Genomic DNA, 16,544 nt, shown 5'->3' with positions numbered 1-16,544 from the left:
CTATAACACAGAGATTCCACCTTCATGCAAAGAAGAGTAGCCATTTCTGTGTTCTCTGCTTCTCTCCATTGAAGCACTGACCATGCAGAACTGTGGTTATCTGTGTTACATTTACTTGCCACTCTATCTTTGAATGAGCTTTTTGAGGGCAAGGATTATGACCAGGGTAAAATCCAGAGCCTTGTCCTTGGAGGACAACCAACATTTGTTGAACTAAATAACTTTTACTATTTGTCCCTTGGAGTAATTTGTGTACATAATTCTAATATTTTGGAGATTGTGAACTCCCTGAGGGAAGACACCATGTACAGTAGGACCTTTGTGTCTGCAGGTTCTACATTGTGGATTCAATCAATCATGGACTGAAAGTTCAGGTGTCCCTTGGTATAGGGGAGAATGGGTTCCAGGACCTCCTCAGATTTATGCATGCTCAAGTCCTTCATATACAATGGCAATATTTGCATGTAATCTTTTGCACATTGTCCTATAAAATTCAAATCTTCTCTATTTATAATACCTAGTAGAATGTAAATGCTATGTAAGTTGTTGCTATACTGCATCATTTAGGAAATAATGACAAGACAAAAAAAGTGTATACATGTTCAGTACAGAAGCAGTACTTTCCCCCTGAATATTTTCCAACCCCAGGTGTGGAATTGCTTATTGGAAAGGAACTCTGCTTGGGGTCCTGGAATATATTGTGGAGATACTGTGGGATGACTGCACAATAAATTTGAATTACCCACAGTCCCTAATTCCCAATCTCCATGTTTTTTTTCATAGCATTTCCCACTATCCGACATTATCTTCTTATTTATTTGTTTATTGGCAATACACTCCAACTAGATTGTAAGCTTCATGAGAACAAGAATCTTGACATTTTAAATATTTTATACCCATATCTAAAGCTGAAAGACAGCACACACACCCCATATGAGGAACGAATGATTCTTAGCTCTGCTGCTTATTGGATATGTGCCTTCGAGCAAATTACTCAAGCAAGTTTGTGAAAAGTGCCTGGCACAAAGTCCCTTGCGGAAGCAAAAAGGCAGACGTCTTATCCCAGTCGCAGATATTCAGACCTAGTTAAGTGAATCAAATGAAGCCCTTACCTCCCATCTACATATTCCCCGATATATTTGCTCCCTGTGTACTCCATGACTCCCGCTTCTAGCCTCCAGCAGCTGGGATCCCAGTCTTAGTGGACAACGCCTCACTATGACAACCAGGAGGGGTGGGCGGAACCGACGCGAAGCCCCGCCCCATGCACGCGCCGGACTTCCTGGCTTTGCGCATGCTCCGTCTCCGGTGGCGGAACGGAGCAGTGCGCCTGCGTGCTGTGGGATGCGCACGCGCAGGCTGGGCTACGGCGGTCCTAAGCGGAGTTCAAGGAGACGGTGGCAAAGCCGCTGAGGGCACCTTGGCGGGGTCGCAGCTACAGCCGTCATGCCGGGGATAGTGGAGCTGCCTACTGTGGAAGAGCTGAAAGTGGAGGAGGTGAGGCTCGTCCGGAGGACAGGCAAGAGGGGCACAGGGCTGCAGCTGGCTAGGCCTGGGCCCAGTCTTCGCCTCAGCGGACCTTGGGCCCCGACCCCCAGTTCCCGATCCCAGCACACACACCGGATTCCCAAACGTCCATGCATAGCTCCGAGGATCCTGACCCACCCCACTGCACCCCGCTGTGGCTGTAGAACACCCCCACCCGCCACCACCAGAGACCTGCTCCTCTTTCTGTGAATAATAATGATACTTTTTACCAACCATAAGCCAGGCAGGGCCTCTTTACCTCCTGTCGCTCACACCTCCCTGTGAATGGAGTATACCGTCCCAGGTGCGCACATCCGAGGGCGGACGGTCACATTAAAGTATTTCATCGATGCAGAATACATTAGAAAGGAGTTAAGGAGCTGTAGGAAAATACGATGATATTGAAGAATATATTTGCTCACAACTATGGCAAGGTGTTTGGTCTGGACATATTTAAAGCCTATCTTAAATATTACAATGTGCACATACACTGGAAAATACGAGATAAAGTCACTGCTCTCATATAGGTTTTAATCTAAGAGGGAGACACATAAAGAGGTAGTTATACTACAGTGTAGTTAGTGCCATGAGAAGTGAAGACAGTAGATTACTAATTATAGCTCCCATGATCCAGCCATTTCTCAAAGCCAGGCAGGATGCAAATAATTACTTTAGATGCATTAATTTATTGAATCTTCCCAGCAACACTATAAGGTAGGATATAATTGGCCTTCCCCTGTTATAGATCAAATAGACCCTGAAAGTAGGAGTGGTTTGCTCGAGGTCACATAGCTAGTATGTGGTAGAGTTGCGTGGTGAACCCAGGTCTGGTCCTGAAACCCATTTTTAAAATACTTGGTTATGGGCAGATGCTCAACAGATTGGGAAGGTTTAATAGAGTCTTGGTTTGTTGGGGTTCCAGGTGCTGTTTAATGTGATCCTAGTGTTGGTGGGAAGCAGCAGGTCCTGAGCCAGGAGATATACCTATGGCTGAGATAGGACTTGGCCAGGCAGTTTGGACCTTATCCTATAAGTGAGGTGGTGGGAAGAAGTGATATGACTGGATAGTAGAAGGAACAGGCTACATAAAAGGAGGGAAAGGGCATGACTAAAAATTGGTGACAAGAATTATGAGTCAGGCACTGTGTTTTACCTGCATTACTTCATTTAGTCTTATATGCCTGTGAGGATGACAACTGTTATTTTCCTCAAATGAAGAAATTAGCTGTGTTCAGGAGCTTTATAATAAAGTGACATTTGCTAAGAAGAGGCAGGAAGAATGCTTCTGAGGAACCAGTTTTTTATTTCTTGCCCCATCATGAAACTGGGTTAAACGTGAGTTGCTGTATTTTTCATTGGAATTTTAATTTGGTTCAGCAAGCATTTGAGGTTCTGTTTTATGCAAGAAGTTCTTTATCTGAAATAAATTTGCCTTTAGGATTTACATCTGAAATGTGAATTGAGAAACAGATAATAAATGACTAAAATATAGGACAAAGTACCATTAAATACTATGAAAGAGGGGCAGGCATGCCTAAGGAAAGGGTTTGATGTTCGATATTGATTCCAGGGCTAACTGTCAGTCACCTTAGTTAGTCACTTTCAGCATTTTCGGACAGTTATTTTGTTTGTAAGATGAGTGATTACTATTGTACAGTTCTCTGAGGCTATAAAGGGAAAACAAAAAGTCCTTCTTGGCCATAAGATAGGATATAGCTAAATGGACATTTGAATAATGGCATTTCTGGGCAGAGATGGAGAGAACTCTTAAGTGAAGGTAGGATTTGAGCAAAGGTAAGGAGCTGGGAAAATGTAGGGGGCTAAAAATGGGTTGGGGAACAGTGAGTTCAGTGTTTAGAGAACAGCAAATAATCCCTTTGTGAAACTTGGATGAGAAAGCTAGAAAGATAAGTTTGACAAGATCATTGTACTGTCATGTGTAACTAATTAAAACAAAACAAAACAAAACAAAAAAGATAGTTTGGAACCAGAAGGCTTTGAACAGCCAGTAAGTTTAGGCTTTGTCCTGTTAAGGCTGAACTTTGACAGAACATTCTCCTTCTCCTCTCTCTCTTTAAGGTACTGGGGATTGAACCCATCAGTACTGTACCTCTGAGCTTTATTCTCAGCCCTTTTTTAAAATTTTTGGTTTTGAGACATGGTCTCACCAAATTGCCCATGTTGGCCTTGAACTTGTGATCTTCCTGCCTCAGCCTCCCAAATAGCTGGGATTATAGGTGTGCACTACTGCTCCTAACAATGATTTGTTTTAATAGCAGAGTAGAATAGGAATTATCATTTAGGATAATCACTTCAGCAGTTTGCAGGAAGGAAAAAACAAGTGAATATGTCTGGAATTGATCCTATTTAGCAATGGATTAAGAAGGAAGGCGGGGAAGGTTGAGGAATCAATGTCAGATTTGTGTTGACAGTAGAATTGGGGAAGCCAGAAGCAACAGCAAGTTTGGGGAGGAGGTTAAAAGCATTTTGGATCTTGTTGACTGGGAGTTATGACACATCCCCATGGAAAACGTAGTTAGAAGCTTTGGGCTGGAAACTTCCTTGAACACATTGATAATTTTGAGTAAAAATGAGAATTATAGCTAATATTGATGATGTACTTTATGTCAGGCAGAGTTCTTAGTATATTTATATGCATTGACTCATTTGATCCTCATAATGGATCTATAAGTAGTATCATGCTCCACTTTACATATATTAAAGAAAATAAAAGGCCTGATATAAACCAAGTACCATAAGAAGTTGCAGACGTGGTTTAAGGAAGCAAGAAAAAGACTAGAAGATCTCTGCCTCACTTCCCACACCTGCAGACTTTATAATCCTGCTGTGCAGGTTGGCTTGTGAGGTTAGGTGAGGAAAGATGTCGAAATTCTGTCTTCTTGAGACAAAGGGCGTTGAATGAATTTGAAAGGGTATTCATGGTAAGCAGCTGTGAAAGGACAGCCTTGATATTGGAATTCATCAGTCAGTCTTAGTGAAGAAGCAGGTGAGGAGATGTGGTTGACACCTCAGGTTCTTTGCTGTATCAGGGATGGTGATGACTTGGGAAAAGGCCTGGTTAGAGGTCATAGGCTTTGGGTTCCAGTTCTGGGGTTGCTATTGACTGGCTTGTCATTGAGCATATGTCTCTTATTCATCAGTTAGGAAATGGATTTAGTGAGTGATTCTCATCCTTTATTTCTTTGTGACTTAGGTAGTGTTTTATATGCTCAACAACATGGGTGTACCTTTGTTTGGGTAAAACCTCCACATCTGTAGGGAAGTAAAACAAATAATGTTGCAGGCTTTAGGGGGCATGATCACCATGGGCATTTGAGGTATTAAATTAGTCACTTAAGGATATTTTAAGGCATTTGAAAAGGAAGTAAATATAGCCAACATAATTTTTTAAATGTGTTATGCTTTAATTAAACTTTGAGTGATCATTTTTATTCTCCAAACTGTTTAGGTAACTTTTATTTTAAAAAATTTTCATGTGAAAGTTTTACAGATTTTTGACAAATTTATTAGAATTGTCATGGCAAATTTCACTTACATTATAACTTTATCTTTGTTTTCACTTACATTATAACTTTATCTTTGTTTTTAATAATTATGAAGTTGTAATATTTGTAGACATAGTCATATCTTTAATTTTCTCTTCCTGTAGTGTGTAAATTACTCTCTTAACTGGGCAAAGTGAATAAAATTATAGACTTTTCTCATAATAAAATACTTAATTTTACAAATCAAATCCATTATTGTATTAAAGTACATTACTATGATAGACTAGACTAGATTTTATTCTAGAAATAGAAGTCAGTTTTAGATAAATCTGTAAATGCTCTATGTTTCATTTATAGGTTAATAAAAAGATGCTTGAAATTTTTTTATTAGTCTTTCTTAGGGAAGACAATAGCAACAGGAAAGCAGATAAATGTTGTATCAAGCTGTTTTAAAGTTTAGGAACAAAAAGTTCCCTACTGTCATTTCAGTTTATCTGAGTTGTGCTGGAGGGTTTGATCAGAGCAATAAAATAGTACAAGAGAATAAGAAGGAAAAAAGATGGGGCTGGGGTTGTGGCTCAGAGGAAGAGTGCTTGCCTAGCACATGAGAGGCAATGGGTTCGATCCTCAGCACCACATAATAAGTAAATAAATAAACAAATAAGTAAAATAAAGTCTTTTTTTTTTTAAAAGAAGGAAAAAAGATATAAACATCAGAAAGAAAGACAAACTGATTTTATGGTTTTAAATGGTAAGTATTTTCTGATAATTCTCATGAGTTTTGTATTGAAACTGGTAAGATGGCTTCAGTAAGGTGGCTAAGAAATTTATAGTGTATAAGCAAGCAGTAGCCAGTTTGAAAATCCAGTAGAAAAAAGTACTCTACTTAAGATAAATGCTAAGCTGGATATGGTGGAGCCAGTGACTTGGGAATATGAGGCAGGAGGATTGCAAGTTCAAGATCAGCCTCAGCAACTTAGGGAGACCCAGCAACTTAGTGAGGCCTTATCTCAAAATTAAAAAAGGATTGGGATGTCACTCCTGGGTTCACTCTCCAGAACCAAAAACAAACAAAAAACTTGTGGAATAAGCAAGAAATGTGCAACGTCCCTTTATGAAGGGAACTTCATTTTAACCAAGGAAAAGAATGACCTGAATCTGGCTTAAATGGAGAGAAATACTATGTCTTCTACAGGCCATAATTCATATATTTTTATGCCTTTTTTTTTTTTTAAAGAGAGAGTGAGAGAGAGAGAGAGAGAGAGAGTTTTAATATTTATTTTTTAGTTTTTTTTGGCGGGCACAACATCTTTGTTTGTATGTGGTGCTGAGGATCGAACCCGGGCCGCACGCATGCCAGGCGAGCGCACTACCGCTGGAGCCACATCCCCAGCCTTTTTTATGCCTTTTGTAATTCTTGTATCTCCATTGTCTAAAAAGATTGGGTGCTCAACAGCCAGTCTTGAGCTATTTTGGGTGCTTGATGTATCATGGTAAATATTACATTTAATTATATCCTTTATTTAGGGAGAATACCTTTTTACAGTATTGGATCTCTGTTGAAACAGAATCCCTACCCTGTTGGAGCTTACGTCCTAGTAGTCACATGTACACCACATGAGGGACCACCAGCTTATATAAGATGGTCAAGTGCTAGCTTATGTCAGATGATTAAGGAAAGGTTCTCTGAGGATATAAAATTTGAGCAGAGACCCAACACAAGCTGAATATCCCTAGTTAAAAAATCCAAAATCTGAAATACACCAAAATCTAAAACATTTTGAGCATCAACATGATGCCACAAATGAAAAACTATACACCTGAGCTCACGTGACAGGTTGCAGTCAAAACACAGGTGCACTAAAAATATTTGATAAAATTACCTTCAGCGTATGTGTATAAGGTGAAGTTCATATTTAGACTTGCATCCCATCCCCAGGATAGTTCTTATGTATAACCAGATCCTCCAAAAATCCATAGCACCTCTGGTCCCAAGTATTTCAGAAAAGATACATGCCCAATCTGTGTTACAAAGTGCTCATCCTCCCAATTCAGAATGTTAACTAAATTTAATGCAATTCAAATGCAAATTATTAGAGCAATGTTCATCTGAGAGAGTAACAGACAAGTTTAAAAAGGAAGAATGAGGGAGAATTCTCTCAAATAACAACATGTTCTGTTAAGAGATAGAAGTTAAAACATTGTGGTTTGGGGCCGGGGTCATAGTTCAGTGGTAGAACACTTGCCTAGAATGCATGAGGCACTGGGTTCTATCCCTGGCACCACATAAAATAAACAAATAAAATAAAGATCCTGTATCCATCTCTACTAAAACACACACACACACACACACACACATTGTGTTATTACTGTGGAAAAAGCAAGAACAGAAAAAAGCCCAGCAGGACCTTTGCTGCTGCAGCTGTTAAATAGACCCTGGACTATTGCAGTTCCCTGTGAGTTAACTTAACCACACTTTTTTCCTCAAGAAAATGTTGATTTTATTATTTTTAAAAATTCACAGCTTCTAGTACTTTGTTAGTAACAGTTTGCTGGACTAGGTGCTCTTTCTGATTCTTTCCAGTCTCTCATCTTCTGTGATTTCCTGGTCCTCTGGGAGTCCCATATATTCTTACTCTATTAATTTATTCTGGGAGTGGAAACTCAGGGAAGCTCCCTGAGATGGTTCCTCCCCTGGCATTCCAGGAGCCCCCATTTGCCTTTTAAGCAGCTTGGTTAGGATTGCTGGGTCTTTATCCCTAAAAATGCTACAATTACATCAACTTTGTGAGATTGTTGTAAGGGTGAAGAAAATAATATATGAGAATGAGCTTTGTGATTTCTAGAGCAAGAAAATTAAACATGAGGCTATCATAAAAGTTGATGTAACTGTAGCATTTTTAGGGATAAAGACCTAACCAAGCTGCTTTTCTTGACCAGCATGAAGTAACATCGAGAAAGTGACACTGGTTCAGTCTTTGGTCTTGGTCCCATGTTCCTTTCCTAGGTGAAAGTCAGCTCTGCTGTGCTGAAAGCTGCGGCCCATCACTATGGGGCTCAGTGTGATAAGCCCAACAAGGAGTTCATGCTGTGCCGCTGGGAGGAGAAAGACCCGAGGCGGTGTTTAGAGGAAGGCAAGTTGGTCAACAAGTGTGCTCTGGAATTCTTCAGGTAAGAAGTCTTTTGGTCTCAGTGCCTGTGTGGTTGAAAAATCAGGGTCTTAAAAACATCCAGCTAATTAAACCAAAGGATAATTTTAGTAGGAAATGGGTAGGTTTTAAAACAGACCAAGGTAACAGTCAGTGATATTTTTGTTTTCATTTTTACTATATGGCAAGTTCTTTAACCTCTATGTGTATCAGTTTCCAAAGTGTAAGATAATACCTGTTTTACACAGTATGTCTATGAAAAATTTGAAAATACATAAAGACACCTCAGGGCTAGAGATGTGTCTCAGTGGTAGAGCACTTGGCCTAGTATGTGGGAGGCCCTGTGCTTGATCCCCAGCACCCTAAAAAATGAGGGACAGTGCTGATGAGCAGACATTTACTAGGTTATTATTGTTACTACAGAACACACAGTTGTGAGTCAGATTTTTAGGTAGTCAACTGTCTTTGATATTTGAGTAGAAAAATCTATGGTGTATAATTATAGAAAAATGTTTTAGCAAGATACTAGGTGGGACTCTGTTGAAAGGGGCAGGGACTCAGGAATTTGGCTCTTAAACTATAGAGTCCAGAAATAGACCTGGCATGAAGCAGGCTAGATTCAAGGGCTTCCGTGATCTCAATACTGTTGGTGTCTTTTGCTTTTCCTTTTCTCTCCATAGTCTCTTAGTTCTGCTTTTCTCTCTTGACTTTATTTTCAAAGACTCTCTCTTTGGGGTGGTAGAAGTGTCCAATAGCTGCTTCAAAGTGCTCTTCTTCTTGCTTAGCAAGCCTAGACAAAGTGCCATCTCTCCAGTAGTGTGAGACCAGGGTCCCTGCATGGATAGCAGTTGTCCTAGCTGACTGAATGCATATTGTTGAGCCAGTTCTGCCTTGAGAGAGAAAATGCTCTGATTGGTCAGGCTTCGAGTGGACGGAGTCTTAACTTCATTCAAACCACATTGCTGAGAGACAGGGAGGGGTTGTTCCCAAAAGGAAAATGTCAGGGGTGTTTATAGAAGAATGGGGAATGACTGTTGGCTAGGCAGAAGCTGCAGATGCCCACTATATGACATTAGAGGGAAAAATCAAATGCCTTAGCACAGTAGCTGCTTTCCTTTTTCCTTATACTATCTTTGTTTGCATACAAGAGTATTTTTGTGGTCACAGTCAAAGCTTGTGTATTTTAAAAATTGATTTTTAATTGAAACTATTGGAAAATTCTGTCAGGCTGCTGTATAGTCTTCACTATTTTTAATGACTGTATACTATTCCATTAGTAGATGAACTAACCAAAATATACTTGACCAGTTTCTGCTAGTGAACATAATTGATGATTTCAATTTTTGATCATTTTAGATAAATCTAAGTGATTACTTTTGTATGTAGCCCTTTTTCATCTTTTTTTTAATATTTATTTTTTAGTTGTAGTCAGACACAGTACCTTTATGTATTTATTTATTTTTATGTGGTGCTGAGGATCGAACCCAGGGCCCCACACATGCTAGGCAAGCACTCTACTGCTGAGCCCCAGCCCCAGCCCCTCTTTTTCATCTTTTAATTATTGCCAGTTGTAAGATTATTTTGAAAAGCCTTTTTTTTTTTTTTTGTGGTACCAGGGATTGAACCTAGAGGTGCTTAACATTTTTAGTCACATTTTTTTTGTATGTTTTTAAGGTAATGCGATATATATGAAATGTATTTTTTAGTTGTTGATGGACCCTTTTTTATTTATTTGTATGTGGTACTGAAAATCGAACCCAGTGCCTTACACATGCTGGGCAAGTGCTCTACCACTGAGCTACAACCCCAGCCCCTTTAGCCACATTTTTGTATTTTATGTGGAGAGAGGTTCTCACTGAGTTGCTTAGGGCCTCTTTAAGTTGCTGAGGCAGCTTTGAACTCATGATCCTCCTGCCTCAGCCTCCCAAGCCACTGGGATTATAGGCGTGTGCCACCATGCCCAGCTGTAGAAGGCTTTGAACATATTTATGGCTCTTGAACTTTAGTGCCTTTTCTTTTTTTGTTTTTTTTTTTTTTTGGAGTTGGGTCAACTTAATGCTGTCAGCACTGCATCCTGGTATGCATGTTATTTAAATATTTGACAGTTACCAAATGATATTTTATTGTGCTTGAATTTTCTTTGATTTATCTGCTAGCAAGATTAAATATGTGTTCATTTTTTTAAAAAATATTATTTTTCTAAGAGAATTTTGGCAAAACATTTTTCCCAAGATCCAGAGTTAGTATGTTTTAATTGGCAAATGTTTGGATTTCACAGGTTCCCAAGGTGCCTAACTGCCTCCCTGAAAGGAATTTCTCGCTGCTGAAGTATTGATTGGAGCCTTAATAGATGATCATCTGTGGGCTGAGAGTAGCTGGGTCCAGAACAGGGACCTCGACTACTAGAGCACTATTTGCAGCTCCTCTTCTGCCCCAGCATCTTGGAGGATTCAGAACTCCCCTTGAAAATGGTAGTTTTCTACTGGAGTGACTCTCAAGTCCAGGATGAGTGAGTGCAGGTTATGCCTACAATACCTGCAAGGTTACCTAGGAAACTGGTCACTTTTGTCTCCCATAAGGGGAACGCAGAAGTTTTACTATGAACTTCCTTAGACCATCTCTGAGAGTCTACCTTTTTGAAACATCTTAAACAGGATCCATTTGCTAGTTAGATTGCTGGAGTAGGGTAAGGAAGCATTTCATAATTATTACTTTTTTATTTTTAAAATTTTATTGTAATTTGTTATACATGACAGAATTCATTTCAGTTCATAGTACACATATGGAGTACAATTTTTCATTTATCTTGTACACAAAGTAGAGTCACACCATTCATGTCTTCACACATATACCTAGGGTAATGATGTACATCTCATTCCATCATCTTTCCTACCCTCACACCTCCTTTCCTCCCTCCCCTTTGCCCAAACCAAAGTTCCTTCATTCTGCTTATGCTCCCCACTTCATTATTATTATTATTATTATTTTTAAATATTATTTTTAGTTGTAGATGGACTAAATACCTTTACTTTATTTATTTATTTATTTTTATGTGGTGCTGAGGATCTAACCCAGTGCCACACATGTGCTAGGCAAGTGCTCCACCATTCAGCTAAGGCTCCAGCCCTCATAATTATTCCATTGGGGGAAGGAGTCCTCTCAATATCTTCCACTACCTCAAATACAGTTGCATAAAATAATGGTATTTTATTCTTGCTTGTTTTGCTTTATTTGATTACCAGCACATTTGAATGATAAGGGGAATTTTTCAGAACAACTGAAGCTTACTTTTCCCTTTTATCCTCAAAAGTTACATTTTTTTTCCCCTAGCCAATTTTGAGGCCACAAAATTTGCTACCCTGCTTCTTAACAGAGAACGCTAAATATAATTTAACTTTTTTTCTTGGTGACAAGGGTTGTCTCTATTTTGGTTCAAAGCATTTAGTAGAACTTGAACCTTGAGCTATCAAGGAGTGGAGGGCAGTTTGCCTCTATAATGAGTGACCCCAGGCTCTTCTGCTTGTTAGTTTGTATATTTGCTTTTTGAAATTCTGTCTCCTCTTTTGCCATTGTCTGTCACCTCTAACTCTTGTCAGTGTGCCCATCTCTGACTATGCTTCTTTCTAAGTTTGCTAAGCAGATATTCTTTAGAATTGGATTTAATGAAAAGAATAAATAGTCCCAAGTGAGGAGTTCTCCTCTTGAGTAAGATATCTGTGCCTTAGGCCACAACCTTTTCTTTAAGCTACATAAAGTAAGTGGGTTTTGTTCTTATGTCATTTGAAGGTCTTGCAGTTGTCCTGTAAGTAAGGTGATAGTATTTACTCCCATGCTCTTCAGAAATTAAGGTTATGTATTTGAGATCTGTGCCTATATTTTGCCCAACTTTTCTGATTTTTATTGTTTTGCATAAGTGCTGCCTCTAACCTATCCCTCCTTTCCAGGCAGATAAAGCGTCACTGTGCGGAGCCTTTTACAGAATATTGGACCTGCATCGATTATTCCGGCCTGCAGTTATTTCGTCACTGTCGCAAACAGCAGGCAAAGTTTGATGATTGTGTGCTGGACAAATTGGGCTGGGTGCGGCCTGACCTGGGAGAACTATCAAAGGTAAAAGGGCTCCTGCTGGGTCCCATTCCCACCTGAGTTTGGGGAAAGGCAGGAGGTGCTCAGAGAGTGGTCTCTGTGGGTATAGATATGATGCAAGAAGTTTAAATTTACTTCAGGTTTATTAGGGAGTGAGTGTACACTATACAAAGGATTTGTTTTTAGTATAAATATTCCAGCATATGCCCCTTTTAAAAAATTGTTATTAATGAGCTGATTGAAGAACAGAAGGGAGTAGGAGGAGGACAAAATGTTAGTGAAACAGTCAGCTGAAAACATCTTTGAGGGTTATTGTAGAATTCACTGCAAAATAGGATCAGGCTTGTGCCAGATTTTTCAGAAACATACCTAAGATTTAAGAAATAGATGCTTCTAGTTAAAAAGTGTGTTTTCTTCTCCTTTCTTCTATATTACGTATCTTAGTTGTGATGTCACCGTCTGTGGAAATGTCAGAACTCGAAGCCTGCTGCTTTCAGTCTTCAATCCCTCCTCCTGTTTAGTCCATACAGTCATTGGAGTAATATTTCCTGGAATAGTTTTTTTAGTCTTCTCACTGGCTGGGCTGCTGTTATCTTCTCGGAGAGGAGTTCTTAACCTGAACTCTGTGCATTTCAGGGAGGGGAAGGTGGATCTGTTTGGTTGGGTCTTAAAAGATCATTCATCCTCTGAAATTGAAGAATTTAGGGATAAAACTACATCTTCACTGAAAGAATGATCTGTGTGGAAAATAAAAAATCATGGGGATCACTTTTTTAAAAATTTCAGGGGCTTCCCTTTGCTTGTAAGATAAGGTGTCCCATCTGTATTGTGACATGCAGGCCCCTAAATGAGCTGATCTGTTCCTGCTGCTTGGCTTTAGCACCCTCCATTCCTTCTGGGCTGCGCAGCTGGCAGGCATGGAGGCAAATAGATTGGTTCCACTACTCACTTGCTGCAGGATCTTGAACGAATTGCATAATGTTTTTTGTCCTACCATGTCTACAAAGTGGGGCCAGGGATCCCTGTTTTTCTGTGAGAATTACGCCAGAGAGCTTATGTGAATCCCTTGCATATTATCTGGACACATAGGTCCACAATTAATCTTTGTTCTTTTCCTTTGTGTATAGCATCTGTGAATAATTGGGTGAAAAGATTGTTGTCATAAGTAGTGCAATGACCTAGCCCTTTTTTTTTTTTTGGTATCTACCATAATTATCTTCACATCTTTTTTTGCTACACTCAACAAATTACTTTAAATAGGTGATAATTCTAAGTTGGAAAGTGGTGGAACTTACACATTTAACAAAACTATCTTTTATCATTTCTGACTCCTGACAGGAGAATTAATAAGTCATGCTAACAAGTCATGGTAATAAGAAAATATATTTATTTTTGAATCTTTATATTAATGTTAAAAAACCCCTAAAAAATAAAGTTAGTGTTGTCTTAACTTTTAAAAGTGTTCTCTTTATGTGGATTATCACCTTCACTTATACTTCAATTCAGTATTCAGTCTCTTTCTAGAAGGGTATAATCACCTGAGTAAAGTTTAAGTTTTAGCTTAATTCACATTTGTGTTCTGTCCCCACACAGTTGCCTTTCCCTTCTACTTTCCCCTTTGAATTCCTACTTACTTGTAAGGTCTCAGTTTGAATGTCAGTGTCCTTCCCTGCACTTTCTTACCCATAATCCTCATAATATTAAAAATAACTTATGAAGCCATACGTGGTGGTACAAGCCTGTAATCTTAGTGACTCAGGAGGCTGAGGCCGGAGGATCTCAAGTTTGAGGTTAGCCTCAGCAACTTTGCAATGCCCTAAGCAACTTAGTGAGACTGTCCCAAAATAAAAAATAAAAAGTTCTGGGTATGAGCCCCTGGTTCAATATTCAGTACCAAAAAAAAATCAAAAACAGCAATACCTTACGGAGTACCTACTGTACGTCAGACACTTTACATGTACTGTTTTACTTCATCTGCTGACCTGTGAGCTACTCATAAACCTGTTTTACAGGTGGGAAACTAAGTCTTAGGTAGGCTACCCAAAGTCATTTACTTAGTAGTTGGTTTGACCACATGCCTCTGCTCCTTTTCTTTTGGGGAGTGCTATGGAAGAAGAGGTTACTTTGTTCTTTCCTCGTTTTTTTCTTTCAAGGGGTCCTTGATTACTTTAAATTTGAGAAACATTTTCCTAGATTTACTTCATGAAAATCTTGAATTCTTAAAAGCTTCTAATACCAGCTGAGAGCATTTGGATTTACTCAAGCAGGAAGAAACCCTTAGTGATCTCTAATTATAGCAGAGAAATGGGCATACTGTTTCAAAGCAGACAAATAAGGAACCACTCTGCATTTGAAAACTCGGATTCCAGCTCCATCTCTGATGTTACCCCATCTTAAGCAGGTCTCCCTGGTCCTTACCTGGGAGCTAGAGTTAATAAATGCTATAGAGGGTGGTCACTGGTTGTATACCTGAAAACTCTGTTTACTGAAAATGATTTCTGAAATTATACACCTAGGCAAGTCAATCTGGTTCTATCATTGGGGTAGCTTAGAGTTCATACCATTGACGTAGCAATCAGAAGTTTGTTAATAACCATGGCCTACGTATCCGGGCCTGTGTCCTTATCTTTAAAATGAATAATTTCTGCTGTCTTCCCAGTTAAGATTTTGGTGACCATTAGGGGTTACCATGGATGTCAGTATCTTCATCTCCCTGTTGCTGTTTATCCTTTACCGTGTTAGTTGACGTGTTGGCTCAGCTCTCCAATTCTGACTTTACCTCTTTCCAGTCTAGCTTCCATACTTTCTAGCCTACGGGTGTGAGTGGTTACATCCCTGTCTCAGTGGCACTTGTTACCAACAGGTTAAAATCCATAGTTTACAGATCATTCATACCCTTTGTCATTCAGTTGTCTCCCAGTGCTGCATGATTTTGAAAGGGCAGGCTTTTAAGTAGGCTGGCTGATCAGTGTTCTGAAAGTTCTTCTGTAGTATTGTAGGTGGTCTCAGTGAACCTCTGTAAAATGACTTCATAGCGATGTGAGAATGAAATGGGATGTCATGTGCTCAACATCGAGAGCTTGTTTAGGTGCTTCATCTCCCCCTACTCTTCTTGCCTTGCTTTGGCTGTTCTAAAGATCGACCTCTCTGTCCTGCCTTCCTCCCCAGTCTGCCTGGCTAACTTCTGCTTATCCTTTAAGATTAAGCTAAATGCTCCCTCTTCAGAAATGTACATGCCCCTAGCCTCCAGTGAGGTGAGATGTGCAGAGTCCTTGGTGCTGTCCCACATAGTTCCTGTCTCCACTGTGAGAAGTAAGTCTTGGTTGATACTTTGCCTGTCTCCCTCAGAAGACAGCGAGTCCCTTGAGGACAGTATATATCTTGTTTCTTTCCATATCCCCAGCTTCCACCCTGTGGAATGACATCAAATAAACTTTCCTAAGTGTTTATTTGAGGATTAAACATGGTTTGCTAGGGCTTAAAGTCGGAGGGTAGTTGGAGCAACAGGAGTAGAGAGGAGACACCAGGGAGCTCATCTGTAGTCACAGCTTTCTCCAACCTTACTTTCAACTTTGCCTCTTCCCTCTTCGCCCTTCCCAGGTCACCAAAGTGAAAACAGATCGACCTCTACCGGAGAATCCCTATCACTCAAGAGCAAGACCAGAGCCCAACCCTGAGATAGAAGGAGATCTGAAGCCTGCCAAGCATGGCAGCCGCCTTTTTTTCTGGACCATGTAAAGATGGGTCAGTGGCCCATGCTCAGTCACGCGCCCAGACAACTGGTGAAAACGCCCATGTGGTTTGCATCGCCCGATAGTGTGTTCTTTCCTGGTTCACAAACATTAACAAAAAAACTAATTTATGTGACTTGGCAGTTATTCTATACCATTTCCTGTCCATTAAAAATTTTAAAGGAAACAGTTGTATTTTATTATGTTTTATGTAACCTTTTGGCCTTTAAAGATGACTTCCCCTGGCTTTTTCTTCTTGTGGTCCTGCCTGTTCCTCTGGCTTTGCTGTAAGTGGCTACTCATTAGTATGGCAGGGGAGCCATGCTGGGCAAAGAACTGAGTGTAAAGGAAAGGCTTTGTCACCTGAGACGATGCCTCCTGCTCACATATTTTGAAGTCTCACCTCTTTGCAACCATTTCAAGCACATAGATTTCTGAAGAGGTCATTCAAGGGAAGCTTCCAGGACAGTTGTAAAGAGGCGTTAGGAGCCTTGTGACTCAGGGTGTGGGAGGGGCTCCTGGCTGAGACTTAGGCCGCCTTGCTC

The 16,544-nt window shown here is 39.9% G+C and overlaps 2 protein-coding genes across 2 annotated transcripts in view; one reads left to right on the top strand and one right to left on the bottom strand.

Moving 5' to 3' along the window:
• Positions 1-1,159, bottom strand: part of Morn5 (MORN repeat containing 5) — a 31,927-nt gene extending 30,768 nt beyond the window's left edge. The window contains exon 1 of the mRNA XM_077797361.1: positions 1,113-1,159. Coding sequence (XP_077653487.1) covers positions 1,113-1,159 — 47 coding nt within the window. The remainder of the gene's footprint in view (positions 1-1,112) is intronic.
• A 159-nt stretch (positions 1,160-1,318) lies between these two features.
• Ndufa8 (NADH:ubiquinone oxidoreductase subunit A8) lies at positions 1,319-16,186 on the top strand. The gene is made up of 4 exons (XM_026410363.2): positions 1,319-1,497; positions 8,041-8,204; positions 12,127-12,292; positions 15,869-16,186. Exons 1-4 carry the CDS (start codon positions 1,447-1,449, stop codon positions 16,004-16,006), a joined length of 519 nt encoding a protein of 172 aa, XP_026266148.1. The 5' UTR covers positions 1,319-1,446; the 3' UTR covers positions 16,007-16,186.
• Positions 16,187-16,544: the final 358 nt, after the last annotated feature.

This window comes from Urocitellus parryii, chromosome 4, assembly GCF_045843805.1.
Source record: "Urocitellus parryii isolate mUroPar1 chromosome 4, mUroPar1.hap1, whole genome shotgun sequence".
Lineage (NCBI taxonomy): Eukaryota > Metazoa > Chordata > Mammalia > Rodentia > Sciuridae > Urocitellus > Urocitellus parryii.
The sequence above is the reverse complement of the archived record's forward strand: the minus strand, read 5'-3'. Positions and strand labels throughout refer to the sequence as shown.